This window comes from Mobula hypostoma, chromosome 7 (genome assembly GCF_963921235.1).
Source record: "Mobula hypostoma chromosome 7, sMobHyp1.1, whole genome shotgun sequence".
NCBI classification, from domain to species: domain Eukaryota; kingdom Metazoa; phylum Chordata; class Chondrichthyes; order Myliobatiformes; family Myliobatidae; genus Mobula; species Mobula hypostoma.
Genome location: NC_086103.1, coordinates 115,902,596 through 115,930,532, shown reverse-complemented (window position 1 = coordinate 115,930,532; position 27,937 = coordinate 115,902,596). Strand labels below are relative to the sequence as shown.

At 40.0% G+C, this 27,937-nt stretch overlaps 1 protein-coding gene across 7 annotated transcripts in view; it reads left to right on the top strand.

Annotated features, from left to right (window-relative positions):
• amotl1 (angiomotin like 1) overlaps nucleotides 1-27,937 on the top strand; it is a 159,551-nt gene that overhangs the window by 105,389 nt on the left and 26,225 nt on the right. For all 7 annotated transcript variants that reach the window (XM_063053836.1, XM_063053834.1, XM_063053839.1 and 4 more), the window contains 3 exons: nucleotides 3,916-4,060; nucleotides 5,957-6,049; nucleotides 26,804-26,949. In XM_063053836.1, the coding sequence (XP_062909906.1) occupies nucleotides 3,916-4,060; nucleotides 5,957-6,049; nucleotides 26,804-26,949 (384 nt within the window). The remainder of the gene's footprint in view (nucleotides 1-3,915; nucleotides 4,061-5,956; nucleotides 6,050-26,803; nucleotides 26,950-27,937) is intronic.

Sequence of the window (27,937 nt, the reverse complement as noted above, 5' to 3'; positions counted from 1 at the left end):
CTATGGCACTAATTTAATTTTGTTTTTTATATATACTTTTTATTATGTATTACGATGTACTGCTGCTGCAAAACAACAAATTTCTCAACACATGCCAGTGGTATTAAAACTGATTCAGATTCTGGTTCATTCCACACTAACCAATTCTACATTAAGAGGGCTGGATCAACCGAACCTGTTATTTAAAGCTATTAAGGGGAATGAGCTGCAAGCAAAAATCAATTCTCAGATGCCAGTGTCTAAAGCCTTAAAGTAATTTTAAAATGCTCTTGTGTTCAAGTAGACATAGAATTGAAAACTGAATTAGGAAATTAGCATCTCAAAGCACTAGAAATTAGGATCTAGTGCTTTCCCGAAGTATATGACTCATAAACCCTTCTTGGCTTTCAGCTGGGTCCAGGTGTCGATTTTAACTGGTGTTTTGGTGACAAACTCCATTGGAGAAACCCATTTAGTATAAACTCGTCATATTGTTGAGGGTACATTTCAGCACTGGTGAAAACAGAGAGCCAGGAGAGAGTTATAGAATCGTACAGGACAAAACCAGTCCTTGGGCCCACTACAGCCAGGTTGAACTCTTTGCTCATCTATATTAATCGCACTTGCCTGCATATCCTTCTCTGGCTTGCCAGTTCAAGTGCCTGAATAAGTACCTCTTGCAATCTCTTTGGTGCATCCCAATGCACTCAACAAGGAAAGTACACGAGGGCCTAATATGTTCATCTGCAAGGATGCCTTGAATATTGTTCCATCCGACCCAAGGAAACATTTTATAGATGATGCCAGCTATGGCCGGCACCTGTTCCAGCTATTCCACTTTGCGGCCAAGACTGCACAGAGTTATTCCCCATACTGACTTGCGTACCTCTCTGTATTTGGGGTGGTGACACTTTTACTTACAGATACTTTAACAGCATTGTTTCTCTCTAATGTGTTCCACGTAAGTCATTGAAAGAGCTGTTTACAGATTCCTGTTTTTAAAAAAATCTAATCATTGGCACATTGTTTGTTCAAATATTGTGTTTGGAAAGGAGGGAGGTGAAGTAAGGAATTGAAAGTTTGTCAAAACATTAGTTGTTTACGAATGGAGCCCACATGACCATTGAAAGCACAACAAACTAGCCTGCTTCTGAATGAATGTTTGTATTATTTTAACCATAAAGACATGGTCCTGCACATTACTCCTGGTTACAGTTGTGCTGTAATGTTGCAGCAGCCCTTGAAGTCTGTTATTTGAAGGCTGTTTACTTCCAAGGCTGATGTTGCAAATCACTCCCATTGGAGGAAAACAAGCAGTAAAACTCCTGCTGCCACCCAAACAACTTTGAGCATGAGAATGCTAAAGCGACGCTTCCATTTGAATTGCCCAGTGTGTTTCTGGATTCTGACGAGCCTAAAAAGTTAGCAGTATTTTCAAACCTATTGTCCAATGTTGTTGTCTAACAACAAACAGGGAATCAAGTGTTCAAAGTTCAAAGTAAATTTATTATCAAAGTACATATATGTCACCGTATACAACCATGGGATTCATTTTCTTGTAGGCATTCACAGTAAATACAGTAACATCAATGAAAGACTGCACCCAACAAGACAGACAAAGAACCATTGTGCAAAAGACAATAAGCTATGCAAATACAAAAGGAAAGACTTCTTTTTGGACATTGGGGGTCCTAGATGATGGATGTTGCTTTCCTGTGACAGCACTCCTTGTAGATGTACTCAATAGTGAAGTGGGTTTTACTCATAACGGATTGGGCTGCATCCACTATTTTGTGTAGGCTGTTTCATTCAAGGGCAATGGTGTATCCATACCAAGCTGTGTTGCACTAGTCAATATACTCTTCACCACAACTTTATAGAAGTTTGTCAAAGTATTAGATGACATACCGAATCTTGGCAAACTTCTAAGAAAGTAGAGGTGCTATCATGATTTCTTCGTAATAGCAGCTGTGTGCTGGACCTAGGACAAATCCTCTGTAATGATAACACCGAGGAATTTAAAGTTGCTGACTCTGTCCACCTCTGGTCCCCAGGTGAGCACTGGCTCATGGACCTCTGGTTTCCTACTCCTAAAGTCAATGATCAGTTCCTTGGTCTTGCTGACATTGAGCAAGAGATTGTTGTGACACCACTTAGTCAGATTTTGTGTTGGTAATCACACAGTTTTTCTTAATTAATTTAACAATATTTCTTTGGTTTCCAGTTCTCCTTAAAGTGTAGGTGCCTTAAAGTTTGATTTCTTTTTCATTTTTGGTGTCTCTTGTTCGTGATAAAGTTTCATATTTTTAAGATCAATTTATGTTTAAAATGATTTATCGATGCACTACCATTGGCATTTACTAGGTGATTCAGAGATGGTTGTAGAGTCTTGCAACAAATAGCAGGCCATGATTTTATTCCTGTTCAGTACTTGCATGGTTAATTTAACATTCCTTCAAACTGATTAGTTAAAAATTTACATGTCCGATTCACTCTAGTCTCAAACACTTCACCTACGAGGTTATCACTTTGTACTTTCATCAACATGTAGTGCAAAATACTGCAAACTGAAGGACAAGTATAAATGTTGCTTCCTGAATACTCATTCTTTGTTATTATCTATAACTTTGTCTTTGTTCTTTATTTTGTACAAATTAAGATATTTTGTCTATTGTGGCAGCTGTGCTGTCTTATTTTGCTTTTTGTATTTGTCTCAGTCATTTTATTTCTCTCTTCACTTCTGCATTCACTTTCTCCTTGTATCCTGTGAGAATGATGTCTATAGAGATGGTGGTTTAAATCTTCCAAAATTCTATAGATTCCGGAGTTGTTCCTGTGGTTTGGAGGTACCAATAGCCCACCTACCTAGTAAAAAATAAGAAATCACTAACCTGTTAACCGAAAGGCAGAAGGTACTGGAATCTATATTGAAGGATACAATAACCAAATATCTTAAAAAGAATAATGGAATTGAACAGAGTTTGTTCAGATTTATTAAAGCAAAATCCTGTCTGAATAATGTGTTAGCAATCTTTGAGGGGATTGGTTAGTAGAATTGGTAAGAGGGAGCCAATATTTGGAAGGCTTTTGTTAAGGTCCCACATAATTGGTTGGTCAACAAAGAGTGTGTAGAATTGTGGGTAATAAACAGATTAATATTTAGAATAGCTTACAGAGAGCAAAGAGTGGGAATAAACAGATACCTGTCAGGCTGAGAGGCTGTGAGAAGTGGCCATTGCAGGAATTGGTGCTGTGGCCCCCAACTATTCCTGATGTATATGTACAGTATGTTTTGCCTGAGGGACCAAATGTCATATTTCCAAGATTACTGATAGTATAAAATCAGAATGGAGTCTGAATATTGAGGAGGATGTAAAGAAGCGAAAGGGAATACTTACAAACCGAGTGAATAGGCCAGAAACAACAGGTACAATATTCCACGAAAATAGTCTCACTTTTGATACTGGGTTCACACTGATATTCTTCCTACAGTCACAGAGTAGGTTTTCTTACGCTGTCTTCATGCTGTGGTTTCTGTTTCTCCCACAACCAATGCAATTTAAAAAAACTTTAAGTAAATGGTTTTATGATTGGGTGTCTAGGGGAAACATTTCAATTAAAACTTTCCGTTGAGCTTCATGTGAACTTTGGAATGTGTGGCCTTCCTTTCATTATCTTGCCATTGCCTAATATGAAAGCAGGCTTTCCCTTTCATTCCAATTAAAACTACTAATGTAACTTTCTCTTTCAAACTTAATAGGTCTGCATATGTCTGCCTGACCTTCAAAAAATTTATTTTTGATTTCCGTTCACATTAATAAAATCACAGGTACATTGTTTTTCTAATCATGCACTTTCCACTCTCAGTAGCCCATTAAGAAGTGAAAATGAGTGCAAACGTTAACCGACAGTGCATTGTTTTGTTTTCTTTTACAGTTTGAAATGGAAATCCAGCGGATCTCAGAAGCCCATGAGAGTCTGGTAAAATCCAGCACCAAGCGGGAGACTCTGGATAAAGCCATGAGGAACAAACTGGAGGGAGAAATACGAAGATTACATGATTTCAACAGGGACCTTAGAGGTATTTATAATATCCAGTGAAATTAGTTGCTAAATATCTGTTTTTACCAGAAACGCATTCTATAACTGATTAATTTTGCAGAACAGGATAACATACAGTGTTTAGGATGACAAATGAAATCCAGCGTAATATTTCTGAACTTGCTATCATTTAACTAAGTTTAGTGTTTGATGTGCTTGCAATTTCCTTTCCAGCATCTGCATATATAAGATCTTTGTCATTCTTGTACTCATTGAAAGCGTTGGCTTGCAGATTTATGGTTATAGGATAAGTTTGGATAAAAATACTGGTTAGCTTGTTTGATGTTCTATTCCCAGAAAACATTCATCACATCTCCCTATTATGTCCAGGGCCCACACTTATGTAACACTGTCATGCATATAATGTTTTATTAGCTCTTTACACCCTCAATTATTTGATCTAAATTTGAAAAATCAATAGAAAGGCTGATTGTGTGGTGTGACACTCCCACTGAGAAAGTGCACCACTACGGACTATTTCTTAGGCTAGTTATTCATCCTCGAATTCAGTCCCTGTGAGTACCATTCCATATTCTGTCCATTCTCTTTAAGATCTCAAGACTTTCAGATGCATCTGAAGCAAATAAATATATTTGGAAACTCGTGTTGCTTATTTCAACTGTTGTTCTTTGCCCCTGTAAAAATCTCCTTTAAAATAAAATGCACACAAAGTGCATGAGATGCACTGCCAGCGGCAGTGGTGGAAGCGGATACAATAGGGCCCTTTTAAGAGCCTCTTAGATAGGTACATGGAGCTTAGAAAAATAGAGGGCTATATATAGCTTTATAACCATATAACAATTACAGCATGGAAACAGACCATCTCGGTCCTTCTAGTCCGTGCCGAACTCTTACTCTCACCTAGTCCCACTGACTTGCACTCAGCCCATAACCCTCCATTCCTTTCCTGTCCATATAGCTGTCCAACTTAACTTTAAATGACAACATCGGACCTGCCTCAACCACTTCTGCTGGAAACTCGTTCCACATAGCCACCACTCTCTGAGTAAAGAAGTTCCCCCACATGTTACGCGGTAGGGAAATTCTCGGCAGGCTCTAGAGTAGGTTACATGGTTGGCATAACATTGTGGGCTGAAGGGCCTGTTATATGCTGTAAATTTCTATGTTCTATATTCCATAAATGGACTGGTGGATCCCTTGTGGGCTCTAAGCCATCACAGAATCCAGTTCTAGTGCTAGAGAATCTCAGCAAACTCTTGCTTCACTGTCGAGTTTCAAATTAACAGGATTTCCTGTGGTTCAGAAGTTAATTTTGCATTGATTTTTATCTTCAGAGTATGTTCGCATGTCTTGTCTCATTATTGCAGTCATGCTTCTGGGTTTGAGTGCTGTGATTTTGTCTTTTAATTGAGATGATAAATCTGAAGTAACACAGATTTCCTGGCTGAAAGATATTGCTTAAATGATCCCAAAAATAAAGAAAATCCAGTCCTTATTTCACTGCTGTTTGTGAAAATTCATAGTTCACAAAATTGTTGTGGCACTGCCAATTTAAAAAGTTATTTGGAAACCAAAATTTGAGATAGTTTAAGGTTGAGAAAGGATGATAGTTGGGAAAGAATTCTGTGTCTGTTTTGGCTAGTGTTGGGAGACCACAAATGGGAATAGAAACAAGACTCTAGATATCTAGGTGAAATGAATGAGTGCTTGTCTGAAACACAGGGATAGTTAAGTGGTTTGAGAGCCAATTGGAATTTTTAGAAACTGTGCTAAAGTATTGGTCATAATCTGTGTGGCAGGACATTTGAGAAAATTGTAATAGAAGTAGCACAAGACTTGGTTTGCCTATTTTGCAACAACTTGTCATAAATAACATTTTAATATTTTTGAAGCAATATGTTTTATTTCTACTTAGATCGCCTAGAGACTGCTAACAGGCAGATAGCCAGCAGAGTGTACGATGAAGCTGAAGATGACATGGCAACAGAGGGTCATTACACCACTCAGAGTAAGTACTATGGACCAGAATTCCTAGAACAAGCTTTGGGATTCAGGTGGATGTTCTGTGTTAAAGATAAAATTCTTCTTTTGATGTGCAGAGAAAGTTGAACCTTAGTATGATGGACACATAGATTACAGCAAGGTGTAATAGTTTCCTCTTTTTTTTATAAAAAGTGAATTGCGAGTATAATTTCTGCATGTTGTTGAGATGTTGGGGTGAAATGGAATGGCAGAGCTGCATCAAAGTAAACAAGGAGGACAAAATCAGCATTACCCAAAAAAATAAAATCAAAACCCAAAGTTAAAATTCAATCCCGCTTTCTGTTAGATTCACATTCCTCCTCTTTGTTTTATTTTCTAGTTGGATTTGGGAGGCTTCTATTTTTTTGCCCAGTGTATGTCAAGACTGGGTGCTAACACAGATCAACTGCTTTGTCCTAATGGAATGAGAATTTTTGCAATTTGCTTTGTGTGGTTTACTAAGTGAAGCTTGAAGGGGAATGTTATTAGTAAAACAGTTGCCTGCTGCAAATAATTTGGATGAAACTATCTAGAGAGCCAGATTTTGAAGTTTAAAAACAACACAATAATATTACTGTATTTGCAATTTGGATTGCTGTCCAGGGATGAACCTCCAGTCAATCCAGTTATTTAGAACAAAACCATTAATACTTCAAACCAGGACTAATATCTGTAAAAATGTGTACAGTAATTGTTACTCATACCCATAGCAAGCATTTATATTTCTGAGCTAAAATGTTAATGCTCAGCCCGAAAGCTGGTTCTTCAGTTTGGGACCACTTGAACTATTATTTTGAAAGGAAATTTGCCTGAACCAAACCTAGCTCCTTTCAGCTAAATGAGTTAATCTCCATGCAACTCTTCAATAATGATCAGCAAAGCTACAAATATAGGTATCTTCCACAGAAATGATGGGAACTATTCACAACACATGAAAAAGGAAGATTGTTTTACAGGAAATTTGTTGTTTCCTTCTTTTTGGAGAGTTATGTATATGCTCAGTTGAAGTTATGCAGCAGTTGAATGCCAATTGCTTGCTTAGGGCTATACCACTGCTTGGCTTCTAATTAAATTACAGGCACTGACATGTTTTGTATGTTGTGACCCAAGGGTGCTTTTCTAAATGTAAAGGGAACATTAGGGGGGCTTCTTCACACAGAGAGTGGTGGGAGTATGGAATGAGCTGCCAGATGAGGTGGTAAATGCGGGTTCTTTTTTAACATTTAAGAATAAATTGGACAGATACATGGATGGGAGATGTATGGAGGGATATGGTCCGTGTGCAGGTCAGTGGGACTAGGCAGAAAATGGTTCGGCACAGCCAAGAAGGGCCAAAGGGCCTGTTTCTGTGCTGTAGTTTCTATGGTTCTATGGTTCTAATCATTAAGTACTAAGTAATTTGATGCTTTAGAAATTTCTAGAGACAGCTGTTTTAAGTCTTGTCTTAAACCACTGATTACACTAATTTTATTCCTCAAAATGCTAACCTGTTCTCTTGATCAACAAAAGTAGAGGAAAAAAGGGAGAACTGAAATTGTATAGCACCTTAATGCATACTTTCAAGTTGACCTAAAATGGTAGTGATATTTTGTTTCCCCCAATATTTTTGAAGGAATATGCCAGCCATGACAGAGCTACTGTACATTCTGGCTGCTTTCAAAATCAATTCTTTGTTAATTCACAAAAATAGGTCACTAAATGGGGGAATATGGCTTTATCTGTACACCTGGTATTTATTTTAAAGGGATATACATCTTTGAATTCAAATTATAATTATTTCAAATTGAAGGGACAAGTTTGTGCAGCCCAGTGGCACAAATTAGATTAGATTAGATGTAACTTTATTGTCATTGTGCCGAGTACAGATACAAAGCCAATGAAATGCAGTTAGCATCTGAACAGAAATGCAAAGAATAGTGTTATTTACAAAATAACTGCGAATAAAAAGTAAGTTCTACAGCACACAAATATAAAAGTACTGAGACAGTAGAATATGGGTGCAATACTGCTTAGCGCTGTGATGTGAGGTTCAGCAGGGTCACAGCCTCAGGGAAGAAGCTCTTCCTGTGCCTGCTGGTGCAGGAACGGAGGCTCCTGTAGTGCCTACCGGATAGGAGGAGAGTAAAAAGTCCATGGTTAGGGTGAGATGCATCTTTGATAATGCTTTTGGCCCTGCCCAGGCAGCATTTATGGTAGATGTTCTCAATGGTGGGCAATTGGGTGCTGATAATCCACTGGACAGTTTTCACCACACGTTGGAGTGCTTTGCGGTCCAATACGGGACAATTGCCATACCACACTGAGATGTAGTTGGTGATTATACTGTCAGTGGTACAGCGGTAAAAGTCTGTCAGTATCCTGGGTAGAGGTGAGTTTTCTTCATGCTCCACAGGAAATAAAGGCACTGTTGCGCCTTTTTGATCAGTGGTGTTGCACCTCACAACTCCACTAACTCAGGTTTAATCTTCACTTCCAATGCTCTATGTGAAATTTGTGTGGTTCTCGTGTGACCTTTGGTATCTCCTGTTTACCCTTGTGTGGAGGTGAGTGGGCACTGTAGGAAGTGATGGGAATCTGTGTAAGATTGGTGTAAAAATGGTTATTTGATGGGCAACTCCAATTCAGTGGGCTGAAGGCCTTGTTTCCACACTGACTCTGAGTAAGTTGAAGTAAATACAGTTTTAAAATTTAGTTGTATAACCATACAAAGCAGAATTAACCACGTAGCAATCATAACGTTATTAGACAAGATCAAAACTTTATTTTTGAAAGTGATGGTAGTTTGAACCTTAAAGTAGTAACCTCCCTAGTGTAAATATTCTGGTTAATTGTAGTAGTACTATTCTTTACACAAAAATATTAACTTTTTATGCATCAAAGCCATTAGTGGAAATGTGAAATATGTTAAAGTTGCATGCACTAATATCTACTGCTCAGGTAGCTTTTGTTTCCAAAATTTGAACTGTCGAGATTTGTTTTCCACCAGGACATGCTTTGGTGTTAGATTTTTTTTCTGACATCAAGTTCAAAGTTCAGTGTAAATTTATTATCTGAGCATGTACATGTCACCATGTGCTGTACAACCCTGAGATTCATTTTCTTGCAGGCACACTCAATAAATCCAATAACCATAATAAAATCAATGAAAGATCGCACCAACAGGGCAGATAACCTGTGTGCAAAAGACAACAAACTGTGCAAATACAAAAATAATAAAAAAAATACTAATAACAAATAAGCAACAAATATTGAGAACATGAGCTGAAGAGTCCTTGAAAGTTAGTCCATAGTTTGTGAGAACAGTTCAGTGATGGGGTGAATGAGGTTGTTCCCTTTCGTTCAAGAGCCTGATGGTTGAGGGGTAATAACTTCCTGAATCTGGTGGTGTGAGTCCTGAGGCTCCTGTACCTCCTTCCTGATAGCAGCAGCGAGAAACTTGATGCAAGCTGTCAGGAGGAGAAACTCTACATAAAATACACAGCATTTGAAAGGAAGCTGTGATGTTGACCTCGAGTAATTAAAAATAAACTACATATTATGAAACTAAGTTGTTGTCTGTTAGCCTAGACTCAGTTTACATATTGAACCAAATATAAACCAATGATGTAATGTCACATATGTGATCAAGTTGCTATAAAAATAAAGCAACTGTTTCATTAATATTTTTCTTTCATTTTAACCATTGATAATTTTGCGGAAAGTTGTACAGTAAGAGTTAGATTTTTTCATTTAAGCATATAGAACTCTTGAATCCATCAGTTAAAAAAAAATGGAAATGCACTATTGGGCTTGAAGTGTTGAGTAAAATGAGAATCTTGCACCATGTGATAGCAGTTTTATTTCCATAACTAAATGTGCAGAAATAGTATGTCCACTTCTATATTAGCACATTCCCTTGAATTAAGTTTGGATGGAGCACATATTGGGAATGCCAACAGCAGCTGCATTGCTGGTTAAAGGTCTACAGTTTCTCGTTGGATTACTCCTGCCAGGAGTTTTGCATACCCTAAATACGCAAAGCAAATAGCGAGCTTCAATCATCAGACTCTAACATGGACCACCAAGAAATACCATTCATTGCTGCTGGAAGATGCTCTTTCTTGGCTGTGTGCCAGCTCTGTTTTGCTATCCCATCTGCTGGCCTCTAAGCTAGTTTCCTTTACAGATACAGAATGTATCAGAAGGCTTGATATAAATACCAGCAGATTCACCTGTACTGTAGGTTTTGGGGATTGTGTTTCATTCATTAATTTTTTTTCAGAAAAGTGTTAAGCACTTCAAATTGCTTGCAATGGTGAATATAACTAATCTCAGGTTGGAAGTTTGCCATAACATTTTTTGAATGTCTGCATGGAATATAAAATGAATTATTGAGATTAGTTAAAGAAAAGATGTCATCTAAATTAAAACTAACAGTAATTTAGTTTAAATACATTATTGTAAGCGTCTTTGATCTAGCCATCCATTCTGATGTCAACTAGTAAGCCACATATCAGTTCATTAGATATTGAAGACCTGATGGTACCTACTGTTATTTCAATTCATTTTATTCTGACTGAACAATGTCCTTTTGATTTAAATTTATTTGGTGTTTAAGTACATTTATCCACTTTCTAAGCATATTTTCTGTTCAGAGCTAACCAGTGAAATTGAAGCCCTAGTCAGCACGTTACTCTAACCCAAGTGGCCGCTCCTTGTCTGTGGAGCTGAATGCTGAATAAGATGAAATAATGTTAAAAGGAAAGGAATAACAATATATATTGTATCGCTGTATCATTCAAAGTGTTGCAGAGTGCTGGCCAGAAACACCAAGCCACTATAATACCTTCTCGCTACAAAAGCAGTATAATTTCTCCATCAAATGGTGAGAGGGAAGGATAATTATATACACACAACTTATGTGCCAAAAGCAATCCACTAATTTACAGCAGAAATTTCCATTCTGGCTGGGAATATCACTTAAAACCACCCTCATTGTTATGTTTGCACAGATCTATTTACTACAAAGTGCTTCTACCATTCTTTGACCATTTCCTCTTAATCTATATCTTTATTTAAATTCAATTACATGTTGTTCCATCGTATATATTCCATTGAAAGTATAAATTAGTTCAAAAGTACTTAATAAAAGTTAGTTGATTGGAATGTGCTTAAAAAAAAAATGGGTTAGGCCAAGTCACAATTATGGTCTGTCCTTGCCAGCGTTTGCATCTTGCAGGACATAAAGGACTCATCTTGAGAGGATGGTAGCCTAGTCCTGATTCTGCAGTAAGTAGGTCCTGTCCCATAGCTAGCCTTGGCAGTTGGCAAAACAGGGAAAGGAGCATTGCAGAGTGCAAAAATTGTCAGTTTAAATATGTCCACAATTAAAAACATTTATAAAAACAGAAATATATATTTTTAAATATTAAGTTGATAAGAAACAATTATTTAGATATTGAAAACATTAAAGTATGTATTTTTGAAATGTCTTTTGCCTCCTGAATCCTTGCACTACAATCCCTATTGAAATTAGTGGTGTCTGGGATGCTGCAGGTCACGTTGGGGGCTGACCTGAGGGTGGAGCGAAGTGACAAATTTGCTGCTCTGAATCTGGCATTATGGCTCCAAACTGGCATTTCACTATTCATATACGCAAGTCTGAGGCCAGGTCTCACTTTCCAGGAGCTGTTGGAAACAGCAAGCATTGTACAACATTAAATCTGCACAATGTGGTATATGGGCTGATTTTGTATCCTTTGACATTCAGCTTTGAATTGTGATGTAGACAGTTGGTCATTAGGTATATACAAAATGGTCTTTCTGTGTTTTTTTATAACCGTTGTTAATTCTCTTAATTTCCAATGTAAGCATTAATCCTTTAGTGAGGCTTTATCTTCAATACCATTTTGGATTCCCCCTTTTTGGCCTTCTGTGCTTTTTCTTAACCACTTTCACTACTTCCCTGCAATTTAGTGTATTTCTAACTTCTACACTACCTCATTTGTTCTTGCCATTTAAGACATGTATTCCCTTGGTTCTAACCATCTCTCCCCTATCTTTGCTATTGAAAGTAAACCTGTATTCTCATTTCCCAGTTCTGATGAAAGGATTCAAACAAGAAACATCATCTAGTTTTCTTTCCTACAATGCTGCCTCACTTGCTGAGTAATGTTCCCTCTAAGGTGTGCATGTGTATATGCGCACGCATCTTTTGCTACTAACACACAAAGGAATTTAAACTGCACACGAAAGGTTGTCGCCCTCCACCTTGTTGGCATGTTAAGTATATTTCACGATCATACGCAATCACATTGCCTTTTCTGGTTTCTGATGCGGATGGTGTTGACAACGTGGGGTTTGCAATGATTTGTCTGCAGATTTTAGAACTGGCTTATTTATACTATTTTTATTGAAGAAATTATTGATTCACAATATCAAATTCCAAAGAAGAGCATGAAGTGCAAAAGAACTGCTTGTCCATTTAAAGTGGAATGGCTTAATAAAACAGTAGAAACTACTACACCGAAAGCTCATGAGGTCAGGAATGTGCAGGTACAAAAGATATTTATGTGTGATGCAGAAACTGTTGTTACCTGTGTGTATTACCACAATGCAGAAGTTACTGGAAACCTTGCAAGTGGGAAGAAGTGGAGTGATATTTGGAAACTTTACTTTTTAAAGCGTCACAAATCACATATGGACAGTGTGGAAAAGCTTCGCTGAGAAAATCCTTCATTACCCGCTACCGGCCTGCTACGTATGTTTTGTGAGAGTGCAGATGAATGAGAGTGAAAACGATTAAACCCAGAGGAGATCAAAGTTCTTATTGACAGTGTTTTGCTAGCTGTTAAAATGAATACCTCTATATATAAAATGCAATGGGCACATTTTGTCACGAGGCAAAAAATTGCACAGCTCAAGATTTGTGAGCTCACTGGTCAGTAGAAGTTAGAGGGACCATTGTTGCTGAGCAGTTCTAGCATTTTTTGTTTTTATTTCAGTTACAGTACAATTTTTTTTGGATTTACATTTTCACTACTTTGTGTTCCAGAAGGCAGCAGAATCTTGAATTAATCCAAGTTCAGAAAACCAAAATGCACAAACTTAAAATGCATACGTTTTATAAATGGCATTATGAAGATACTTACTTGGTTTTGTTCTCACAATTTTACTGTTCCTCATGTTGCATGACATGACTTCTACCACATATCTTGCTAAACATCCTTTATATTACTGTACAGAAGCCTATGGATCTTAATGCAGGGTCTCAACCTGAAATATCAACCATCCCTTTGCCTCCAATACTGAGTTCCTGTAGCTGTTTTATTTTTGCTCCATGTTCCAGTGTCTACAGTCACTGGTGTCTCCACATATTTTACCACCTTCTAACAAATCCATATTCACGTGGACGAACAAAATAATACTTCCTTGCACCAGTTTGATCAGCAGTTCTCAGTTCTCATTATTGTCACTAAAAATCTACTCTGAAAAGTTATTCTAATTCTTTTCGAGGTTACATCACAAAGAAACTGTTGCACTGTGTATTCTTTTTATTGGTTAAAACAATAAATTGAAATCTGTCAAAATAATGAACTGGCACTTTTAAAGCATAACATGAAGAAACAAATTGTAGCAGCAGAGATGTGGTTTTTGAGGAGGATGCAAAGAATTTCATGGACGAAATGAATATCTAAAGGGGAGGAGAAGACGGCAGTGCGTGCGGCCACTCCGAATTGATATCATATTTGTGAAGTAGGATGTTGTGCACAATCCTGATTTGATGGAGACAGCCGTGAGAAGCACGGAGGAACATCTGGAGAAACTTCTGAAATGCCTGCTTCGCTGTCGCTGTTACTGTGCGATCGAGAATCTCCGGAGGAGAATGCCCCAAACCCTCGGCTTTGCCTATTGCTGGGGCCGGGGTCAAAGCGCTCAGCAGAGATGGTGCTCGGCGTTGGAGAGCTGGTCGGAGGCTCGAAGTTTTCGGACAGACTCAGAGTCGGACTGTGGTTGGGTGCTTCCAGGGTGCTGCATTGGCAGGTTTGCGGCGCTGGAAGCTCATGGCAGGAAGAGTTTTCTTCCTTCAACCATCTGCGTGAGATGATGGGACTTTCGAGAGACTTTGAGATTTTTTTTTACCATGCCCATGGTCAGTTCTTCTATCAAATTACGGTATTGCTTGCACTGTTGTAACTATATGTTATAATTATGTGGTTTTTGTCAGTTTTTTTAAGACCTGGTTTGTCTTGTGTTTCTGTGATGTCATTCTGGAGGAACAAATTTTATCATTTCTTAATGCGTGTATTACTAAATGACAATAAAAGAGGACTGCGTGTCCTCATAATCTAATCTTAATCTAAATCTAAATCTAACGAGGATGTCATGAACAGAGCAAACACCAAAAGAGAAATAATGTATGAGATCATGAAAAGACAACGTAACTTCATTGGACATGTGATTAGGAAAGAGGAGTTAGAATGCACGGTAATTATGGGAAAGATTGAAGGGAAGAAAGCAAGAGGAAGACAAAGACAAATGATGATGGAGACAGCAGCCAGAGAACTGGAAATGAATACCAATGAATTAATCCACTTGACCTGAAACAGGAGTGTGTGGGCCATGGCAGTCAAAGAACCATGATTGTTCTTTGCATCCTACAAAAGCAGTTTGCCATTGCCACCTTCTGGACAGTGTCTTTACATGACCTTACCAGCCACTATCAATATACTTCAGAGATTGACTGCCTGGCGTCAGTGGTCGCATAACCAGGATTTGTGATGTGCACCGGCTGCACATAAGAACATTCATCACCTGCTGCCATGGCTTCACGTGACCCTGATCAGGGGCTTAGCAGGTGATACACCTTGCCCAAGGGTAATCTATAGGTTAGTGGAGGGAAGGAGCACCTTACACCTCCATCCTGCCACCCAACACACATTTTCTGAAAAATAATTGAATATGGATGATTTAAATATGTCATATTTGGTTCATTGCCTTCGAAGTCTTTTTACAACTCATGTATAGTTTTTCATACAATTCTATTGTATATTTCAAAACACACTCAAAAACTTCTATAGTTGTACTGTGGAGAGCATTCTGACAGGCTGCATTCACTGTCTGGTATGGAGGCACACACTGAAAGAAGCTGCAGAAGGTTGTAAATCTAACCAGCTCCATCTTAGGCACTAGCCTACAAAGTACCCAGGACATCTTTAGGGAGCGGTGTCTCAGGAAGGCAAGGTCCATTATTAAAGACCTCCAGCACCCAGGGCATGCCCTTTTCTCACTGTTACCATCAGGTAGGTGATACAGAAGCCTGAAGGCACACACTCAGCGATTCAGGAACAGCTTCTTCCCCTCTGCCATCCAATTCCTAAATGGATATTGAAGCTTTGGACACTACCTCACTTTTTTAATATACAGTATTTCTGTTTTTGCACATTTTTAATAATCTATTCAATGTACGTAATTGATTTACTTGTTTATTTATTATGTTTTATTTTATTTATTATTTTTTCTCTCTGCTAGATTATGTATTGCATTGAACTGCTGCTGCCAAGTTAACAAATTTCATGTCACATGCCGGTGATAATAAACCTGATTCTGATTCTGATTTGCCATTTCCCTGCAAATGCCTGGTGCAAAATTAATCTCAGGGTTGTATATGGTAACATATATGTTCTTTGATAATCTTACTTTGAACTTTGAGTTTGGTCCTTTCCTTCCTGGCGTATTTCAGCTCTAGTACTCTCTAAAACAGGGGTTCCCAACTTTTTTATGCCACAGACCCTTACTAATAACGGAGAGGCCCGTGGACCCCCAGTTGGGATCCCCTGATCTAGAATATTCACATAGATGTTTAAGCCCAGAGACCAAGTTGTTTCACAAACCTGTGTAGCACAATCATCACCAATATACAATGTGATTCTTTAACTGAGAAATTGCTGCGAATAAAAGCCTTGTTACTTTGCTTGTTCCATCACCACATGCTTTTGCTCTGTCCATAATCCCTTTGATCATTTCATCTGTTTTGCATTTCATTATATCAAAGAGCTTCTGTTTTGTGCTTTCTTCATCAGTTCCACCCCCGGTATGTCTTTTTATTTAAATTGTTTATCTTTAGATTGTTGAAAGATTATCAACCTGGACTTTTACTGCCTGATCTACTGAAAATTTCCAGCATTTCTTTTTTTCCATTTCTCTGTCTTTACAGCTCTCACAGTGTGATCTGTTTTCTGTCGTTTTCATAACTGACATGAAATTAATTGATCTCCTTTGTATCCTTTACTTGGTCTTTGACGTATGTTACTAAAGAAGGATTCAGAAGCTGCATTCAGTTTTCTAACTGTGGCTCAATCAATATTTTTATTTTCTTTTGATTCTGTGCTGCAATTAAAAATAGCTGAGGATCAAGAATTATTAATAAATCTCAATTGCATCTGATCTTCAGAAATGTTCTGCTCAATTCCTTTGAATTTTTTGCTCAAAATGGGTGCCCCACATTTTCTTTACTGTTAATGATTTGAAAGAGGGGAAGGACTATAACATACAGTATATATTTTCTATGTTTCTATGTTTCTATATCTACGTTTGCTGTAATACTAAATTGAATAGAAAAGCAAATTGCACAGAGTATGTGGTGAGTCTGCAGAGAGATATAGATGGGTTAAGTGACTGAACAAAGATACATAAGAACATAAGAGATAGGAGCAGGCATAGGCCATCTGGCCCATCGAGCCTGCTCCACCATTCAACAAGATCATGGCTGATCTGACCATGGACTCATCTCCACCTACCTGCCTTTTCCCCCATAACCTTTAATTCCCTACTATGCAAAAATCCATCCAACCTTGTCTAAAGTATATTTACTGTGGTAGCCTCCACTGCTTCATTGGGCAGAGAATTCCACAGATTCACCACTCTCTGGGAAAAGCAGTTCCTCCTTGTCTCCATCCGAAATCTATTGCCCCTAAACATGAGGCCCCTAGTCCTAGTCTCACCTGCCAGTGGAAACAACTTTCCCGCCTCTATCTTATCCCTTTCATAATTTTATATGTTTCTATAAGATCTCCTCTCATTCTTCTGAATTTCAGTGAGTACAGTCCCAGGTGACTTAATCTCTCCTCATAGTCTAACCCCCTCATCTCTGAAATCATCTTGGTGATCCTCTTCTGCACCGCTCCAAAGCCAGTATATCTTTCCTCGACGCAAACATGAGGAAATCTGTAGATGCTGGAATTTCAAGCAACACACACAAAAGTGTGTTCAGATCAACCATGAAGGGTCTCGGCCCGAAACGTCGACTTTCCCTCTTCCTAGAGATGCTGCCTGGCCTGCTACATTCACCAGCATCTTTTATATCTTTCCTAGAGTAAGGAGACCAGAACTGCGCACAGTACTCCAGTTGTGGCCTCACCAGTAGCTTGTACAGTTGCAGCATAACCTCCCTGCTCTTAAATTCAATCCGTCTAAATAATAATCTGCTCTTCCATTTTTCCTTTCAAAGTAGATGACTTCGCATTTACCAATATTGTACTCCATCTGCCAGACCCTTGTGCTCACTCACTTCACCTATCTATATCTCTTGGCAGACTCTCTGTATCTTCTGCACAACTTGCTTTTCCACTCAATTTAGTATCATCAGCAAACTTAGATACACTACACCCGGTCCCCTCTTCCAGATCGTTCATGTATATTGGGAACAGTTGCAGGACCAGCACCGACCCCTGTGGCACACCACTCACCACGGATTGCCAACGGGAGTAACACCCGTATATCCCAACTCTCTGCTTTCTATTAGTTAACCAATCTTCTATCCATGCTAATATATAATCCTCCAACTCTATGCATCCTTATTTATGGATAATTCTTTTATGTGGCACCTTATCGAATGCCTTCTGGAAATCCAAGTAAATAACATCCATCTGTTCCCCTCTATCCACTCTGCTCATTATATCCTCAAAGAACTCCAGTAAGTTTGTCAAATAGGACCTGCCTTTGCTGAATCCATATTGCGTCTGCCTGATGGATCCATTTCTTTCCAGATGCCTTGCTATTTCTTCCTTAATAATAGCTTCAAGCATTTTCCCAACGACAGATGTTAAACTAACTGGCCTAAGATGCTGGAGGAACTCAGCAGGTCGAGCAGCATCCGTGGAAATGAACAGTCAACATTTCAGGCCAAGACCCTTCAAAGGGTCTCGGCCTGAAATGTTGACTGTTCGTTTCCAGGAATGCTGCCAGACCTGCTGAATTCCTCCAGCGTTTTGTGCGTGTTGCTTTGACCCCAGCACCTGCAGAATATTTTGTGTTTAAAACTAACTGGCCTTTTGCCTACATCCTTTTTTGAATAGTGCCGTGACATTCTCCATTTTCCAATCGCCGGGACCTGTCCAGAATCCAGAGAATTTTAGATTATGAGAACCCTCAGTCCTCTTTTATTGTCATTTAGAATTTTGGTAAATTATCACCAAAGCCTCTACTATAACTTCTGCCATTTCTTTCAGCACCCTGGAATGCATTCCATCAAGACCAGTGGACCTAATAATCTTCAGGCCCACAACTTTGTTCTGCACTATCTCTTTAGTGATAGCTATTGTATTGAGATCCTCACCACCTATCACATCCATAACATCTCTCTTTGGCATGTTAGATGTGTTCTCCATCTTGAAGACTGACACAAAATAGTCATTCAAAGTCTTGGCCATTTCCTCATTACCCAATATCAATTCCCCCTTCTCATCCTCCAAGGGACCTATGTTCAATTTGACCACCCTCTTCTGCTTTATATAATTATGAAAACTTTTAGTATCCATTTTTATATTTTGTGCTAGTTTATTTTCGTAATCTAGTTTCCCTTTATTGCTCGCTTAGTGGTTCTCTGTTGCTTTTTAAAGTTTTCCCAGTCTACTCTTGGCGACTTTGTACGCACAAGCTTTTAGTTTGATGCCTTCTATTGTTTCCTTAGTTATCCAAGGCTGGCTCTCCCCCTCCTTACTGTCCATACTTTTAACTGGAACATACTTTTGTTGAGCACCATGAAAAATCTCTTTGAAAGTCTTCCAGTGTTTCTCAACCGTCCTACCATATAGTCTGTCACCATTAGCTAGTCTACATTAGCTAAATCCTCCCTCATTCCATTGTAGTCTCCATGGTTGAGGCATAATACACTGTGCCTGGTAGATTGAGTATAGTATTGCAGGATGTGAGGTCATCCACTTTGGAATGTTGAAAGGCTGCAGCATATGGTTGTGGTGATGGACTTGGGTGTGTTTGTGCTTGAATTACTAGAGGTTAGTTTACAGGTCCAATAGGTTATCAAGGGGAAATTGGAATGTTGGCCATTATTGGAGTAATTGAATTTCAGAACAGGGAGGTTATGCTGCAAATTTACAGGGTACCAGTGAGGCCTTGCCTGGTGTACTACATGCTGTTCTGGTCTGCTTACTTGAGGAACGATAGAGGCGGTGCAGAACTGGTTCACCAGGTTGATTCTAAATTTGAGAGGGTTAACCTTTGAGGAGAGATTAAATCGCCTGGGACTATAGGCGCTCGAATTGAGAAAAGTAAGAGGGAATCTTATGGAAACACAAAATTATGAAAGGGATAGATAAGATAGAGGCAGGAAAGTTGTTTCTACTGGTAGTTGAGACTAGAGCTAGGGGACGTTGCCTCAAGATTAGGGAGAATAAATTTAGGACAGTGGTGAGGAGAAACTGTTTTTCCCAGAGAATGGTGAATCTGTGGAATTCTCTGCTCAGGGAAGCAGCAGAGGCTATCTCATTAAATATATTCATGACACAGATAGATTTTTGAGGGGCAGGAACTTCAGGGTTATGGGGAAAAGACAGATAGATGGATCTGAGTTCACAGCCAGATCAACCATGATGTTAATGAATGGCAGAGCAGACTTGGCTGGCCAGATGTCCTATCCTGCTCATATTTCTTATGCTGTTAAACCGAAGTTGGATGAATCATGACTGGGGTCATTGTAAGCAGAATCATTACATGAATGTATGAGAATCTTGGAGATAAACCATGCTAAGATATATTTTCTAATTGTTGTAAAATAACACAATGCATTGATTGTAAAATGCATTGTCATGTCTGTTCTCAGATCCGTGAATATTTTTGAAGTGTTGCAATAATTGCCTTGTAACTGTTCCTCACCAACAACAGAAAGAGAGATGGAGTTGATTAACTATGTGAACTTCGTATCATCCTTCTGTTACACGGATAGAGAAGCCCCATCAACATGATGGCTGAAGCATTCTGCACTTACCTGTCATCATTTTCACATCTTTAACTAAAAGCATATGAACACAGACGCTGCCTGACCTGCTGAGTATTTCCAGCCCTGTCTGTTTAATGACTGATGAATAAAACCTCACCTTGTCAGGATTAATGTGTGGAGGTTTTCCAAATGAAATTCTGGATTGTTTTCAGAATTCTGATTGTTTCACGGATGAACTCTATAATTTTCATGCTGTAAATGTTACTGGTGGAAAGGAAATACTTGAGGTTGTAAACGATTGACAAATCCTGATTAGTTAGTTTTATCTACCATGATTTTTGCACTGCTGTGTACCTGAGCTGTTGAGTGAAAATGGCTTTTTAATTTCCAGATCGATGGAAGGTGGGATGAAAAGCAGGATGTAAAGCAGTGATTGTAAAATATGGAATGGATTTTGGATTTGATTCTTTTCGCGAGCTTTAGAGATATTCTCCTCATGTCATGAACGGGGTAGCCATCCTTGCAGTTGTCTCATGTAACATCAGCTCCATTTTAGTAGCGATCAATCAGACTGGGCTGTTGTATCGCTTGCTTGCCATTTATGAAAGATATTGATTGAATCAATAGTTGAAGGCTCTTTACTTTTGTTTGCTATTTATATAAGCAAAAAATCAACAATATACTGGTTGTTAGAAAGTTAAATCATAAAAGTCAATAAAATTTTATTAGGAAGTTGGAATTGTAAATAAACCTTTGAGGCCACAATCAAGTAATTTAATAGATTTCAAGCATTTTTCTGCATATTATAATCAGCATATAACACTACTCTCTAGGACAATGAAGGAATTCATTATAATTGCAAACATAGTGTCACGTTGGTGTCAGTAGCTGCACAGCTGATGTTTTTCCTTTATTTTGATCAACCAAAGTTAATGTGTGCCATGTTTATGTGGAAATGAGGGTGAATTCTACTATGCTTAGTAATTGGGTAGCACTGGTATCATAAGCCAAAGAGCTGTTGAAAAAATTGAGATATCAGATTGCTATTATACCAGTTTACTCTATTGTCCAGATTAGTCATACCTAAATATTTTGGGAGGCAAATATTTTGATTGCGATGGTATCATCTTATTCAGTTATAAAATTTGATGAAAAATTGCCCATTCTTGTTTTTACACCCCTGTGACCTTTTTCCACCCTAGTTTTGTTGGTCTCCTCCAACTCTGCAGTCCTCCAAAAGACCAGTAGTTTCCCATTCTGCCCTCTTGTTTGTAGTTAAATTTAATTGCTCCACAATATCTTCAGGACTCTAGGCCCTAACAGCTAGAATTCTGTCCTTTCCGGACCTTTTTTTGTTTGTTCTTTATAATTTGTTCTTCTCACAAGGTTCCTCTTATAAGCTACCTCTGTGACCAGTCTTTTCCTCATTTATACTGATAATTCCCTTGTGTGTCTGCCTTTTATTTTGTTTAGTAACAGTCCTGTAAGGTGCCTTTAGTCAGTTTGTAATATGAAGCCAGTATATATGTTCCTGATACTAAATGGAGAATAGGAAATACGTAGATGAAGCCCAAGACTATACTTTTTCCATAAAGCCTGCTGTGCCTCAGTCATTATCATTATCACGTAGCTCCTATTTAAAATTATTGCCTCGGCTCAGGTTATTTATAAAGTTGCTTCATTCATGTATAGTGGTTGCAATAATGGGTTGGTAGAGAGTTCTGTAAGGCCACATTTGAAGATCGTTACTTTTGGGTGTAAATGCTCTCAAACAAGAGACTGTGCATCTTTCAGTTCACAGGGTTGGTGGCCATTCAAGTGCCATAATCAATGTACATTTTCCAATGTCAGATAGTAAAAAGAAAGTGGAACATGAGGGTAATCTAGCAGTGAGTGTAAAGACTGTAAAACACTACAGATAAGTAAAAAACAAATAATTAGGAAAAGGGTCTCAGAATTATTTTTGGGGGATGAAGACAGCAGAAAATTAAACAAGCATGTTGTCCTACCTTCACAAAACAATATGTTAAGAAGCACATAAAGTAACAGGCGTAAAAGTGCATGAAGAATGAAAGTAATCATCTTTAGGCTTTTTGGCAGAAAAGTGAGTAAAACAGAGAGCCAGTAAATCCCCTGGACACAATGCCCTGTAATTTATTTATATATATACATATACACACACACACACACACGCATATACATACCCACCAGTTAACTTGGCATCAGTCACATGAGAAATGCCAGAACATATTGCCAAGGAAGTTGTAAAATGGTCTTTAGAAAAAAAAATAGAATTGGCAGGAAACAACAGGAATTCTGCAGATGCTGGAAATTCAAGCAACATACATCAAAGTTGCTGGTGAACGCAGCAGGCCAAGCAGCATCTATAGGAAGAGGTGCAGTCGACGTTTCAGGCCGAGACCCTTCGTCAGGACTAACTGAAGGAAGAGTGAGTAAGGGATTTGAAAGTTGGAGGGGGAGGGGGAGATCCAAAATGATAGGAGAAGACAGGAGGGGGAGGGATAGAGCCGAGAGCTGGACAGGTGATAGGCAAAAGGGGATACGAGAGGATCATGGGACAGGAGGTCCGGGAAGAAAGACAAGGGGGGGGGTGACCCAGAGGATGGGCAAGAGGTATATTCAGAGGGACAGAGGGAGAAAAAGGAGAGTGAGAGAAAGAATGTGTGCATAACAATGAGTAACAGATGGGGTACGAGGGGGAGGTGGGGCCTTAGCGGAAGTTAGAGAAGTCGATGTTCATGCCATCAGGTTGGAGGCCTTCCCCTACCACCACTCCGCAGCCCCGTCTTCCTCAGATCCCACCGTCAACTCCTGGGCCCTCAGAGACTCCATCTTCCTCTCAGCCCAACCCTCCCCTCTCCACTGACACCCCCAGTCTCCCCCCTCCCCCCTCTGATCCCAGCTCTCATCCGTGCCGGGTCTTTATCATCCCCTCCGACCTTCAACTGTCGGAGGCAGAACGCTCTGTTCTCAGTAAGGGCCTCACGTTTGTCCCCCTTCGCCCACACCTCAGCGAGTTCCGTGTTCGCCACGATGCGGAACTTTTCTTCCACCGTGTCCGTCTCCGAGCCTACTTCTTCGGCAAGGACTCTTCCACCCCCACCGATGACCCCTTCTCCCGTCTTCAACCCTCCTCTTCTCCATGGACACCCCGCTCTGGTCTTCTGCCTGCTCTGGATCTCTTTATTGCTAACTGCCGACAGGACATCAACCGTCTCGACTTCACCGCACCTTGTCCCCATTCCAACCTCACTCCTTCGGAACTCTCTGCTCTCCACTCCCTCCGCACTAATCCTAACCTTATTATTAAACCCGCCGATAAGGGGGGTGCTGTTGTAGTCTGGCGTACTGACCTCTACCTTGCCGAGGCACAGCGACAACTCGCGGATACCTCCTCTTATTTACCCCTCGATCGTGACCCCACTAAGGAGCACCAGGCCATTGTCTCCCACACCATCACCGACTTTATCCGCTCAGGGGATCTCCCATCCACTGCTACCAACCTTATAGTTCCCACACCCCGCACTTCCCGTTTCTACCTCCTACCCAAGATCCACAAACCTGCCTGTCCTGGCCGACCTATTGTCTCAGCTTGCTCCTGCCCCACCGAACTCATTTCTGCATACCTCGACACTGTTTTATCACCCCTTGTTCAATCCCTTCCGACCTATGTTCGTGACACTTCTCACGCTCTTAAACTTTTCGATGATTTTAAGTTCCCTGACCCCCACCGCTTTATTTTCACCATGAATGTCCAGTCCTTATATACTTCCATCCCCCATCAGGAAGGTCTCAAAGCTCTACGCTTCTTTTTGGATTCCAGACCTAATCAGTTCCCCTCTACCACCACTCTGCTCCGTCTAGCGGAATTAGTCCTTACTCTTAATAATTTCTCCTTTGGCTCCTCCCACTTCCTCCAAACTAAAGGTGTAGCTATGGGCACCCGTATGGGTCCTAGCTATGCCTGCCTTTTTGTTGGCTTTGTGGAACAATCTATGTTCCGTGCCTATTCTGGTATCTGTCCCCCACTTTTCCTTCGCTACATCGACGACTGCATTGGCGCTGCTTCCTGCACGCATGCAGAACTCGTTGACTTTATTAACTTTGCCTCCAACTTTCACCCTGCCCTCAAGTTTACCTGGTCCATTTCCGACACCTCCCTCCCCTTTCTAGATCTTTCTGTCTCTGTCTCTGGAGACAGCTTATCCACTGATGTCTACTATGAGCCTACTGACTCTCACAGCTATCTGGACTATTCCTCTTCTCACCTTGTCTCTTGCAAAAACGCCATCCCCTTCTGGCAATTCCTCCGTCTCTGCTGCATCTGCTCTCAGGATGAGGCTTTTCATTCTAGGACGAGGGAGATGTCTTCCTTTTTTAAAGAAAGGGGCTTCCCTTCCTCCACTATCAACTCTGCTCTTAAACGTATCTCCCCCATTTCACGTACATCTGCTCTCACTCCATCCTCCCACCACCCCACTAGGAATAGGGTTCCCCTGGTCCTCACCTACCACCCCACCAGCCTCCGGGTCCAACATATTATTCTCCGTAACTTCCGCCACCTCCAACGGGATCCCACCACTAAGCACATCTTTCCCTCCCCCCTCTCTCTGCATTCCGCAGGGATCACTCCCTACACAACTCCCTTGTCCATTCGTCTCCCCCATCCCTCCCCACTGATCTCCCTCCTGGCACTTATCCGTGTAAGCGGAACAAGTGCTACACATGCCCTTACACTTCCTCCCTTACCACCATTCAGGGCCCCAAACAGTCCTTCCAGGTGAGGCATCACTTCACCTGTGAGTCGACTGGGGTGATATACTGCATCCGGTGCTCCCGATGTGGCCTTTTATATATTGGTGAGACCCGACGCAGACTGGGAGACCGCTTTGCTGAACATCTACGCTCTGTCCGCCAGAGAAAGCAGGATCTCCCAGTGGCCACACATTTTAATTCCACATCCCATTCCCATTCTGACATGTCTATCCACGGCCTCCTCTACTGTAAAGATGAAGCCACACTCAGGTTGGAGGAACAACACCTTATATTCCGTCTGGGTAGCCTCCAACCTGATGGCATGAACATCGACTTCTCTAACTTCCGCTAAGGCCCCACCTCCCCCTCATACCCCATCTGTTACTTATTGTTATGCACACATTCTTTCTCTCACTCTCCTTTTTCTCCCTCTGTCCCTCTGAATATACCCCTTGCCCATCCTCTGGGTCACCCCCCCCCTTGTCTTTCTTCCCGGACCTCCTGTCCCATGATCCTCTCGTATCCCCTTTTGCCTATCACCTGTCCAGCTCTCGGCTCCATCCCTCCCCCTCCTGTCTTCTCCTATCATTTTGGATCTCCCCCCCCCCTCCAGCTTTCAAATCCCTTACTCACTCTTCCTTCAGTTAGTCCTGACGAAGGGTCTCGGCCTGAAACGTCGACTGCGCCTCTTCCTATAGATGCTGCTTGGCCTGCTGCGTTCACCAGCAACTTTGATGTATGTTGCTGGAATTGGCAGGAGTCAGCACGGATGTACAGTGGATTCTGGTTGGTTGGGACACATCAAAACCAGCACATTTTGGCCCAATTACGTGGCTCACCCCCAACTAGTCAAACGTGGCACAATTTGCACTATTATTTATAAGAAGAAACAGTATAATTATTTAAGTTATAAAACGAATACTGGAAATCTGAAATAGAACAGAAAATGCTGAGGTGCTGAGGAAATTAGGCAGTATCTGTGGGGAGAAGAAGGGGTGTAATGCTTTAGCTGCGTGACCTGAATTTTCTTATGAAGTGTTACTGTAATGAAATTTTGACGCTGCTTCTTTTTACACAGGTGCTGCATAGCATGCTAAGAATTTCTAATCTCTTTTTGTTGCTCAAGTTAAGTGGTACTTATCTTAAACCTGTTGCTGCATTTACCTAAACAGCATTAATCATTGCATTTTAAAGAGATTAGTTGTAGGTGAAGCTTTGATCTGTTTCTGAGAGATGCAGGTTATCGTGCAGATTTTTTTACTTTGATTACTCAATACAGGCAAATCAATAATCCATTTGGACTAATAAGAAAAGTGAGCAACAATGAATTTCACCAGCTTAATTGTTCCCATTAATTAGTGTTTTCCCCATCCATTATTAGTCCTAATTCCATAATATATGTGAACATCCATCATTGGAAATTACAAACATAACAGCATATGGATTTTCTTTGGCACTAAAAATTCAAGAATTACTTTTACAGACTAAATGCATTTTGCTTTCTTAAAAATTCTTGGTAATTTTTTTTCCTATTTGGTTGCTGATACAAACAAAATCAAGTGCCTCTAAATATTAAATGTCTACTACCTAATTCATTGAATATAGCTTTAACTGCAAAGATTTTCAAATGAGAAATATGAGCTACGGTAAATGACTAGCTTTCCTTTCTGCTTGAGTCTGTCTGGCTTGATCCCAGCTAACAGAAAACCTGCTTCACGGAGCTAACCTTGTTCTCCATTTTTAATGTAGACAAAGAGTATTTGAAGGAGAAGGAAAAGCTGGAAATGGAACTAGCCACAGTGCATTCAACCAATGAGGATCAGAGAAAACATATTGAAATCTTGGAACAGGCACTGAACAATGCCCAGGCCAAGGTGGTCAGATTGGAGGAGGAGGTGAGCTGATAATCACAATGTTGAGCATCATTTAGTTTGATTTGATTGTGCACCTTGGTGACAGCCAGATTCAACACAGTTGGTATTTGGTATACAGTAGGTCAAACAGATTTGCTACTTTTACAGATTAATTTAGTGCTGTGAAAATGGTGTGTCAAAACAAAACTGAGCACAAAAACATTAAATTTCAATTATCCGTATTCCTGGTTCTTTGTCAATGTATGTTAATTATCTTAGCTGATGCTCCTTTGTGTCCATTTTTGCTTAAGTCATTCCTTACAGAAAATAAAGCTGAAGTTCACTACATAGCAACTTTTGGAAAGCCCATTTACTTTTCCCTTGGGCATCAGAGATTGAACACAGTTGAAATGTATGGTTAAAATATTTTCAAAGGCAATCCCTTTTTTTAAAGATGTGTTTCTGTATGTCCATTAAAGTGTATAAAGTTTGTGTAAGAATTTAAACATTTTCATTTTTCATACGAAGCACAGAACCAAACTATAATCTGAATTCATATTAATTTCAACATCCAGAGAGTTTTGACACAAGAGTACGATTCATTTTACATCTCAGATAGCTTGTGATAGCTTGTGATTGTGTGGTAAGGAATATTTTACGGGAATAGTTCAATCTGGCAGTATCCTAGTCTTCGGCAACCCAAAGATGTGGGATGGACAGGGGCTTGGCTTCACACTGGAGGTGCCACAATGTTTCTGCCTTTCCCAATTTTCCATTTCCTGTTGCCATTGTGTGGTTTCAAAGTGCTGGCTGCTTGTAGCATATTCTTAGTCCATCTAGAGAAGTGCTGAGTGAGCTTCCAATAATTGAATTACTTTATCACTACATTACTTCATGCTTGCCTTGAGGTTGTCTTTGAAATACTTGCTGTGCCTCCTCTTGAGGCTGTGCCAGGACTGAGCTCATTCTAAACCTTGCGGTGTCTCTGAATGAGGCAACCATTTCAAATTTAGTGGTGCAAAATGCTGTG